This window comes from Actinia tenebrosa, unplaced genomic scaffold, assembly GCF_029948245.1.
Source record: "Actinia tenebrosa isolate PJP-AT-01 unplaced genomic scaffold, QUT_ActTen_1.0 PGA_scaffold12__29_contigs__length_12842862, whole genome shotgun sequence".
Lineage (NCBI taxonomy): Eukaryota > Metazoa > Cnidaria > Anthozoa > Actiniaria > Actiniidae > Actinia > Actinia tenebrosa.
This window is the reverse complement of record NW_028292572.1, coordinates 9331819-9342841: the sequence shown is the minus strand read 5'-3', so window position 1 is coordinate 9342841 and position 11023 is coordinate 9331819. Positions and strand designations below refer to the sequence as shown.

At 37.5% G+C, this 11023-nt stretch overlaps 1 protein-coding gene across 1 annotated transcript in view; it reads left to right on the top strand.

Annotated features, from left to right (window-relative positions):
- Positions 1–1171: 1171 nt before the first annotated feature.
- Positions 1172–11023, top strand: part of LOC116287042 (myoferlin) — a 65728-nt gene continuing 55876 nt past the window's right edge. The window contains exons 1-14 of the mRNA XM_031693685.2: positions 1172–1349; positions 3702–3973; positions 4476–4575; positions 4809–4940; positions 5223–5285; positions 6951–7001; positions 7440–7470; positions 8061–8125; positions 8695–8745; positions 8858–8904; positions 8986–9068; positions 9232–9281; positions 9382–9435; positions 10635–10703. Of these exons, the coding sequence (XP_031549545.2) occupies positions 3714–3973; positions 4476–4575; positions 4809–4940; positions 5223–5285; positions 6951–7001; positions 7440–7470; positions 8061–8125; positions 8695–8745; positions 8858–8904; positions 8986–9068; positions 9232–9281; positions 9382–9435; positions 10635–10703 (1056 nt within the window). The 5' untranslated portion in view covers positions 1172–1349; positions 3702–3713. The remainder of the gene's footprint in view (positions 1350–3701; positions 3974–4475; positions 4576–4808; positions 4941–5222; positions 5286–6950; positions 7002–7439; positions 7471–8060; positions 8126–8694; positions 8746–8857; positions 8905–8985; positions 9069–9231; positions 9282–9381; positions 9436–10634; positions 10704–11023) is intronic.

The window sequence follows — 11023 nt, the reverse complement described above, 5'->3', positions numbered from 1 at the left end:
CATATTCATAATCACAAATAATTCTTAGTCTTAGAAAAAATATGGAAAAAAAACATCCCAAATCGATCAAAACCATGGGCTACAGTCAGTTTTTTTGTGTACCAAAAGTGAAAGGTTAAATAAGAAAATCAATCGCCAAAACTGATTTTTTCATTTGGAGAAAAAAACAAGCTAAAAAGAATGAAAAAATTGGGCTCCCTGTGTTTGGGCCATGCGTGACTACACGACAGTAGCCTGCGTGCAGACCGAATTGCCCTATTTCACTATGACGTCACTGCTTGTTTATGTGGGGGATAGAATCGCCAGATCCAATAGAAAATTCAACAAAATTTGCTCTTAGCGAAACAGTTTAATCTAAAATGCCCTGGTTTTCAGATATAATATGTGTTGATATAAACTAAAAAATATTCTGAGCGTTTGCTGGCTATTTTACTTCTCTTTGTTGATTGATACGGGTTTTAGAACAATTGCCGGTGAACTTGCGTTGATTTGACCCCCTCCGACGACCATGATCCTTTGCATTTAAACAATAGATTGTTTTGATGTGACGTCATAGTGAATTAGGGCAATTTAACCAGAGTTTAATTCATTCTGCACGCAGGCTAGTCTCAAGTGACCGTCATGAATAATTCATGGTTTGGAAAACACCCCAAAACGCTCGGATTTATCCCACCCAGCCAATTAAAAAAATTCCTAATTCCAACATTTTGGTTTTCATTTTAACCAGCGTTATTCGAGAGAATGTTATGTGAAAAGATTAAACTATTATATTAGACAACAAGATTATCTGCTTATTCTGACGCTATTGAATGACGCTTTCATTAAAAGGCTTGATTATTTAAATTGGCGTGTGTCGCTCAATGTGTGCAAAGTATTGTCAACTTGACAAGGAAGCCTGTAAACTTTTGCATGAAAAAGTTTTTAACTTGGAAATTTGTGCCCTTATGTTTTTGAAAGGCAATTAAAATCGTAATCGATCTGAACCTTTTAAAAAATTTTGTTGGAATCATATTTATGAAACACCCAAAAGCAAAGGTTTATCTTTGACATGGTTACCAAACTTCTTTTGAGGAACGAAGAGCTGCTAGTATAGCTCACCCTGACAACATAAGCATAAAGCCACCCCCAGGCTTATTTATTCAAAAATATTAAAAAGAAACGGGCAATAGAATTGCAGTATTATTATGTTTTGTTAACGTTAGCGTTAGATCATCAGTGTTAACTGAAAGAGTTAAAAGTCGAAAACTTCAAAATCACCGTTTTTTGGATAACCTGATCACTCTTTATACTTGACTATCAGTGGATTCTTGGTATCGAGTAAAAGATAAAACAAGCACCAACCTAGCTTGGTAAGAAATATTTCGTAGCTAATATTTTCAACAATATTTATGAAAGTTTAATTGATAAATCATATCTGCAACATGTTTAATCCTACACCAACTACTTTTACCACGTTTTCTTTTTTACTCGCTTAACCGCCTAATGCTTTTTAATTGTACTTTAATATTTGTTTTTCGACGCTCATTGTTAAGAATAAGATTTAATTTAGGTTATATCAGTGAACATAATATAATTCCCTATGGGAAATGGTTTATTTCACAGATGAAAAGCGTTCAGGTTGAATATTCAGGTACACCTCTTAAATCTTTTTTTCACAACAGTACGAGTACGAGCTGTGTATATATTCAAACAAACGATGAGATGAAATCGTAATTTTTCGATAGTCAGTATTGCTACGTAGTGTAGCCATCTATAGATAATGATGAAAAATCAAGTTATATACCTGCTATACTCCTCACAAAAATCTCCTTATTTCCGTACGAGAACGCCTAAACAAGGTTTTTATGTGATAAATGCTTGAATTTTCCATTTATTCCTCACTGATTTGATTTCCGTCTCTGTTTCTTGAAAGACTTTTTGAAAATATGATCTTTTGTTACATTGCATACAATATTTATAAGGTATGCGTGATGATATATTATTAGACGTTGACCGTACCCCTCGTTGCTTCATTGTTTTATGAGGATAGCACTTACATGTAATAGTGGCTAACAAACCTGTGGCCCTCGTTCCATGATCGAATTGGAATTAAGGAGTTGATTTTTGAGGAGGGAGGAAAACTGGAGAACCCGGAAAAACACTTTGAAGCACGGGAGAGAAACCAAAACAAAGAACTCGATCGCAGGAGAGGGAACAAACAACTCACATACGACACCGAGCCCCCGTGTAGCATTGTGTAGGTAGGGGCCTCTACAGGTTGATTTTATCATAATTTTAAAAATTGATATTACGAATAAAACCAAAAAACTTTCCGTGAGTCGATATTTCAAGCTATCACTGACGATATGGATAACTCATAAAACAGGCTATCGTATACGCATTACAACCAAAAGGAAGAGCAGAAAAAGGCCTCTGCTATAGGAGGGTAGTGCAAATGACGGTTCTTTCTTGGTGTAGCAAGCTTTATCGTAATCTGGGATAGGATTTTTGCTTTACACGTATTGTTCAGCTCCAAATTCATTATCCCTGGCTATTGTTTTATTGTTGTAAGAGCCGAAATGATGAGAAAAAAGCACTTGATACCCTCCCGATTCCGAACTCTACCCTCCCCTCAATTGAAATATTGGGTTTCCTGTGATTTTGCGAGGTTGAGAAGCAGGAGCGCGAAAAATTGAATAAAACAGTTGTGTTCAACTTCATGTGGGTCGTCGAAAACATTATTTATTCGTTGATAAGCCGGTAGTTTTTTGTGGAGCATATATCACGAATTGTAATTAAACATTTTATAAGTCGAAGGAAGCTTCTAGAAACTTCTGGAATTAAAAGCCTGACTAGTAATTCGACTTTCAAATACGCAATGACGTTTCGACTTATTGACCATCATTACAGGTAAGCTTATGACTAGAAGTTGAGTTTGACTTAAAGGGTAATTAAGATGTTTAATTGCGTCATTTGGCTATAATGTTTGGCTTGGATCTTAAGTAATTTATTAAATGCCACTTGGGCGAGTATTATTACTGTTAAAAGTCGAGGAAGGAAAGTCTGAATGCAGCTGTATTATCTCAGCTTACTGCGCTGTTTTTTTTTTCCTGTTTTTTGTCTTTTGTTTTTGTTTTCTGTTTTGGCAAGGAACAATATTTTAACTACTGTGTTTAAATACAAAGAGCAAGTAACCTAGGATATCGTACTGTTTAGCAGAGAATTATGAAAAAATTACATTTGAATAAGGGGATGAATAGGCGTGGGTGTAGGAGTTTTACCATTCCAGACCACGTGTCTTTTTCTTGAGAAAAATATTTTCTGTTAGAGTTATATTCAAATTCAGTGTAAAAAAAAGGGAAAAAAAAAAAAAAAAAGAAAAAAAAAAGAAAGAAAAGAGAGGGGACGGAAAGATAGTGACTGATCTTGAATTGGGCTACCTGTGGAACTGGAAGTGAAAAAAAAGAAAGGGGACTGAAAGATAGTAACTGATCTTAAATTGGGCTACCTGCGGCACGGCGACAGTGGAAAGGAAGACTTCGAGGATGTCAACATATAACGTATAATTGAAACTCTATATTTTTTATAATGAGTGGTGATAACTAGTAGAACTAGCGTGGACTGCGTGACTAACGTCCGAAACGTCAGTTTCACAAAGCCTTTTACGGTGATCCAATTTATCTACAAGTTCCTACTATTTTTTATAATGGTTTTATATACAGGAATGATGAAACATGGATCAGCCAAGTGAACCCAGTACCACACCAGCAGCTGAGCCGCCACCCCCACCACCCCCACCAGCAGAAGAACCAACTCCACCCCCTCCCCCACCGCCAGTACCTTCAGATGCTGTTGAACCTTCAGGTAGTGGTGCTGATACCACTCCAGAAAAGGAAGCTCCCAAAGATGAGAAAAAGGAAGATGATACAAAAAAGAGTAAATTATCTTTGAAGTCTGAGAAGGATAAAGGTGGTGATGCTGAGAAGAAGGATAGGTAAGTCGTGAGTTGAAGGGAGGTGGAAAGGGGAAGAGAAGAGTAGAGAAGAGAAGAGAAGGGAAGAGAAGGGAAGAGAAGGGAAGGGGATGGAAGGGAAGGGAAGAGAAGAGAACTGAACTGAACTGAACTGATTGAAGAGAAGGGAAGCAAAGGGAAAGATAGGGAAAAAAAGAAGAGAACTGAGGGAAGGAAAGAGAAGAAAACTGAGGAAACGGAAGAAAAGAGAAGAGAACTGTTAGGCTCGAAATGTGAGATCATGTTGCTAAACTGCATTTTGTTTCTTCCCTACGATTTCCATCAATCTCGTTTCTGATTCTAACTTCCTTCCTTATTCGTTTTCTTTTTTTCTCTTCCCTTCCTATTTATATTTAGAGACTATTCTGAGAGAAATTCTGACAGTTAGATTTTATCAATAGTAGACAGTCATGCAAGACTACTCCCAGTTTCCAGTCTCCACGTTCCTGCTCTTATTTTTAGCGTCTTATTTTCTTTTCTTTAGCGAATCCAAAACACCAGAATCCCCGAAAGTACAGACTGTCAGTAAAGAAATCTCGGAAGCGAGAAGTAAGCTCCCTACCAACAAGGCTATTGATTTCCAGGTGAGAGACACGAGATAATCACATAAGAAAAGGATATATTTAACATTGATTGTCCCTTTCTTCATCACTTCATTAGTGCTTACTCACGAGACAGCCACTGATGCTTATTCTTTATTTTCAAGCACTTAAATGCGAGGCTACGTGTATCCATAGTTAGAGAATCCAATATGAGTGAAATATTTTGCTTTGGTGGCAGCAGTCACAGCAGCTTACCAGTTTTATTTACTCTCCAGGTTCGAGTTCGAGTCATAGAGGGCCGTAATATTGCAGGTTCAAATGTATCTCCAGTCGTCAAGGTATCAGTCAGCAATCAAGCTCGCCAGACGAGAGTAAAGAAATCCACGAATAAACCATTTTTTGATGAGGTAAGGGACACAGGCAGCTAGCTCAAGTCTTGGTTTGGTAAAAAGTCTATAAAGAAGAAAGTTAGGTTAGAGGAGAGGGGAAATGCGTCAAGGAAACAAAAACGTCTGAGTTAGCGTAATCGATTCTCTAACTTCTCTAAGTCTCTTCTATGCCAAGATATTTTTAAAGATTTTACTAACAATCCCTTAATTACACTAGGCTACCTGTAGTTAGGTGTAGTTAAAGTGGAAGTACAGCAAGCGTTTTTAATGCTTTGTAAATAATGATTTGATAATTTTTAGATCTTCTTCTTCAACTTTAAAACAGTTGCAGCAGAGCTTTTTGATCAAATGATGACTTTTGAGGTAAATAAGGCTTTTTTTCCAACAACATTTGATTGATGTTTATTTGAAGGTCCTGTCACGTTCTAATAATAAGCTACTTTAGCCTCTGTAGACACCTGTCACGCACATGTTTACTTACGCTTTATGATTACTTAGCCTGCGTAGCGACCATGATTGGGAGGAGGGGGGAGGAGTGGGGGCCGGTGGCGGAGGGGATGAGGGGGAAATGTCACTACGTTTTAACCCAGTGGACCCAATCCGTCCAGGCATAATAATTTCTCATTTCAGATCACGTGTCAAGATTGAGTAAATTAATTCTCTGTTTGAGTTTCATCAATATATATTTATGTCTTTTCATGCGCAACCATCCAAAAAAGAAATGATACTCTAGAAAATGATATTTGATCTGAAATGGAAAAAAGCTTGGGCATAACGTTTTCCCATTTCAGACCACGTGTCATTCTCTAGAGAATAAGATTCTTTGTTTGAGTTGTATCGATATTCATGTGTCTTCTCATGTGAAAACGTTAAACAAAGAAATGATATTTTTGGGAATGACACGTGGTCTGAAATGGGAAAGCATTCTGGCACCCAAGCTAAAGTAGTCAATTTCTTCGCATGTAAGAAGGTAGGGCGATCTTGGTGTGATTGACAAGTCTTGCAGTTGTTCTTTTCTTAAAATGCACCCTTTCACTTGAATGAAGCATTTAATTTAACATCTTTTTTATCCATAACCACAAACTTATTCCCATTATAAGAATAGTAACTTTGTTTGTCGTGCCCTGTCATGAGACAAACATTCTGCTCAGACACGAGGATAGCACCCGTTACCATGGTGAAGTACCATTACTTAAACGCTTTGGTTTTATTTAACAAAGAAACCAGCTTTTTCCGTGCTCCGTTCAGTAATAAAGCACGCAGGAAGTGCCGAAAGCGAAAGAAGTATAACACTTCTTGGGCGCTTACGACGCTTCCTAAGTGCTTTATTACGGAATGGAGCACGCGAAAAAGCTGGTTTATTCGTTTTATTATATAGCTAGTAATTTTTTTCGGTATTGAATTAATTTACACGAAAAGAAAGACGATCGAAGGATCTAACAATACTTCAAGCGCGCGGACGACGTAAGCACTGTGCTCTGTTCACTAATAAAGCACAGTCTTCGACCAATCAGCACCCGTGTACTATCCAGACTATATAATAAATATATATTGAAGAAATAGAAAACGCGCGCGCGTGCTGTGTGCTGTCATAAAGTACGCGGGGGTTGGCAGAACATGAGAGAAGTGTTAGGAGAAGCACGACGCGTAGCGGAGTGCTTCTCGACACTTCTCGAGTGTTCTGCCAATCCCCAAGTGCTTTATGACAGCACACGACACAGCAAGCAAGTTCTTTATATCTTTTATAAAATACAAATAACAATAATAAATAGGAATGACGCAACTGAAAGTGCGCGCGCGTGCAATGTGCTCTCATAAAGCATGCGCTCCAAACCAATCAGAACGCGACATTCATAACAGTTATTTTATAAATATATATATGTGCGTATATTTCTTCTGTTACCATAGAAGCTCTAAATTTCCTTTCTTTTTGATCCTTTTACCCACGGTTACCACGAGGACTTATTATTAAAATGCTCTAAACGTACCTTTTTTTTCATTTTGCGAATTTTTTGTTTGAATTATTAGGTTTTGAATTCAAGGAAGCTGAGATTTGATTCACTTATTGGGACGTTTTCTGTGAGTATTCGATTGGCTAAGATGCTCCGCGTCTGCGGCTTGCTTTTGCGCGCGATGATACCGCATTCGTAAACCATCATAATTTACATACCAAACACTGGTATTTATAACGCGTTTTACAATAACTTACAAATTTCTCACGCGCTGATTGGTTATTTTTTATCATCAATAAGAGGGCAGGCAGATAAAGCTGACGTAAACGAGCGCGCGCTCTTTCCGTTGGTTGTTTTGATCGCTAAAAATGAGAAGTTTTTATCGTTTTTGTTATTGTAAAAAACAAATTGTCATCAAATTTTTATGTGTCTGTCCTCTTATTGAAAAAGTAGTATGCGGATCCACACTACTTTGACAATGTGATGACGCAATTTATTGTCAATAAGAGGACAGACACATAAAAATCTGATGTCAATTTGGTAATTTGAACTGTTTTATTCACAGATTGACGTAGGGTTCTTCTATGATCAAAAAGGTAAAACGTATACTATAGAAAATCATCATCTTTTTCCCTAGAGGGTGCAAAAATAATCTATGGAGTCCCCTCCCCTCTCGCTCCTCCCATCTCCTTCTTCCTTCCCCTCGCTCCTCAATGTCATCTCCCCTCTCCTCCCCCTCACTCCCAGTCCCATCTCCCCTCTTCTCCTCCCTCGCTCCTCAGTACCATCTCCCCTCTTCTCGCCCCTCGCTCCTCAGTCCCATCTCCCCTCTTCTCCCTCCTCGCTCCTCAGTCCCATCTCCCCTCTTCTCCCCCCTCGCTCCTCTGTACCATCTACCCTTTCAAGTAATATCAACTCAGTTCAGCGCTTTTGAATGGAATGGGAAAACCTTTCGAGCCATGTAATGTTAGTGCGTGTGGAGGGAACCTCACGGAAGAGCCCCCTTACGGGGAGTGGTGATTGTGAAATATAATTTTTTGATGGGTCGGAATTCCTGTGCTTTGCATAGATATTTCGGTTTCCCCAAAACGTTATGCTTCCAAAAAAATATAAGCCATAGAATACTTAAGAAATTGATGTTCTGTGTGTGAGCAAATTAATAATGATTGATGTATTGTACAAACAGATCATACCATCATTCGACGTTGGCTTTTGCTAACTGATCCCGAAGACATCATGGGTGGAGTAAAGGTAAGAAGGGTTTTGACAGAAGTCCATGAAGTCTTTCTCATGCAAGTCTTTCTTATGCAAGACTTTGTCATGCAAGTCTTTGTCATGCAAGTCTTTGTAATGCAAGTCTTTGTCATGCAAGTCTTCGTCATGGAAATCTTTCTCGTGCAAGTCTTTGTCATGCAAGTCTTTCTTATGCAAGTCTTTGTCATGCAAGTCTTTCTTATGCAAGTCTTTCTTATGCAAGTCTTTCTCATGCAAGTCTTTCTTATGCAAGTCTTTCTTATGCAATTCTTTCTCATGCAAGTCTTTCTCCTGCAAGTCTTTCTCATGCAAGTCTTTCTCATGCAAGTTAACAAATAAAACGTTCTTCAATCGAGTGTACACTAATACCTGTTATTACCTGTACGATACTGATTTTCAGTTCATTCTGAGTTATTTTCTCGCGTTCAGATAATCGAGAGGTTTGGTGTCACATATTCGAATTTTGTTCTTTGTGCTTGTTTCTTAAATATATATTTTTGCACCTGCAATGCCCTTTGATCAGTCTTCAGCATAATATGTGCGATGTTTTAATTTTTTTTCCACAGGGATACTTGAAGGTGACTATCATGGTTTTGGGACCGGGTGACGAAGCACCAGTAAGTATAGATAAAGTAGTTTTGATCCATCCATCCATCCATCTATCCTTTTACCCATTTAATTAATATGATTAATGACTTTGGTTAATTGCATCTATTTTTTTCCATCAAGGAAATTCCGGAGGTTTCCAACGAGGATGATGAAGACGATATGGAAGAGTAAGAGACATTTTCCCCCATGAACATGATTTCCTAAGCTAGCCACTTTTTCTAATGACGTTTTTTGTTATGTTTTATCAGGAATATGCTTCAGCCTGCGGGCGTCATGCTCAGGCCAGCAGCTTTCTGTCTTAAAGTCTTCAGGGCTGAGGACATCCCACAGAGTGAGTTTGACAATGTGATAGTATATCTATTTTACAACTTGAGTGAGTTTGACCACTTGATATCATGTGTTTCAAGGCATTGTGGAATGATTTCAAATTCATCTAAAAAAAATCTACAAAGCTATACGCTGTTGTTAAACTATTTTTCTTTGTCATGCAACAGTGGATTCCGCATTCACGGAAAATCTAAAGAAAGTGTTTAACATTGGCGAGGTGAGCAATTCAAAACATTCTCAATAAATAACGCATTTGCTGTTTGTAATCAGACAACGAACAAACAAACATCAATTTTTTTCTCGTTTTATGGTTGTAGAAATCCAAAGCCTTAGTTGATCCCTATGTAATGATGACCTTTGCTGGAAAACAGGTACAAGCTTTGTCTTGACTTGTCTTGTGTTAATGATAATTTGCCGAAAATTCTACTAAGGTGGTGCATGTGATGGAAGAGGGGGTCTAAATGCGCAAAGCCCACCCAATTCACAGTCTGATTAACATATATGCGATGTAAAGGGAATGAGATTTGAGATGAGATATTGGTCGTAATATATCTGCAAAGTTAAAGCGAAATCGATTGAAATCCGGCGTTCCAGGAACGTCTTGGAAATTATAAAACTCGTAATCTTAAAAAAACTGATTGGATTGATCAAAAAATAATTCTCATGGTTGAAATCTGTGTTTACTCAGCATCAAGAAAATATATACTTTTAGAGCCATTAGATAAATAGTTAGTGCGCTATGACGTTTTTAGTGAACATTGGTCGCGAAGATCCCCTGGTACCCTTAATTCTTCGATTGCATTTAACATTTGCCATTTAACAAAAGATTTCTCATTAGCATCCATTGTTAACGGTACCACAATGGCCGCCATGCTTTTGTCTTTTGACTCTCTTGGGAATGCTTGCAACCCATCAATAATTCCAAACTGAAGGATTTGTAACCAAAAAAGCATTGAAGCCAAAGAGATATACACCACGTTGATAACGACGTTCGAAGTTAAAGTGCTACTATGATGAAAATCGCTCAAACTTGGATTCAGCTGAAACTTCCTAAGAATACTCTTTAAAGGTCCAATAATCACTGTATGAAGTGTTTTCTCGATATTCAGGACGAAAGTATGATATTTTTACGATTATTTTTTGGAGTCTGTGACGTCATACACTCAACATCAAACATTGCTACACATATTTCTTTGTATATAAATCCTTAATTTATTTTATTCCTATGAAGCCCAAAGGGTGGCTAATGTGCTTATTTCACATTACTTGTGACTATAATTTATATTTTGGGGTGTTTGGGTATTTCTTTCTCCCTTTACTACTGATATTTTGATCATAAACTACAAAGAAATGTATGGAGCGATGTTCGATGTTGAGTGTATGACGTCACAGACTCCAAAAAATAATCGTAAAAATATCATACTTTCGTCCTGAATATCGAGAAAACACTTCATACAGTGATTATTGGACCTTTAAAGAGTATTCTTAGGAAGTTTCAGCTGAATCCAAGTTTGAGCAATTTTCGTCGTAGTAGCACTTTAAATTTAATCAGTAATACTTTAAATTTTAGTGTAAAACAAAATACATTGAAAGTGACGACAATCCTGAGTTCAACCAAGAATTATCCGTGCGTTTCCAGGTAAAAACGAATTGGAAATACAGTTCTCATTGAATCATATTTATCATAGGATAATGACACTCCGTGAGTGTGTGAAGATAATGTAACCATCGTGAATGTCCATGTATTGTCTACTTTCACATCCCCATAATGCCTTGCGTCTTTGGGGGGCAACCAGAGGGTAAAAACCCACTTATTTTGCTGAAGGCTAATCAGACAATGTTGAAAATACCTTGTTTGGTTTTCAAAAATAAAATGAAGAAGTAAAAAAACAGAAAAAGATAAAAGCTTGAAGACGTTTAAGGTAAATTTTAAACATTTTTTCGTAAGTCAATACATTT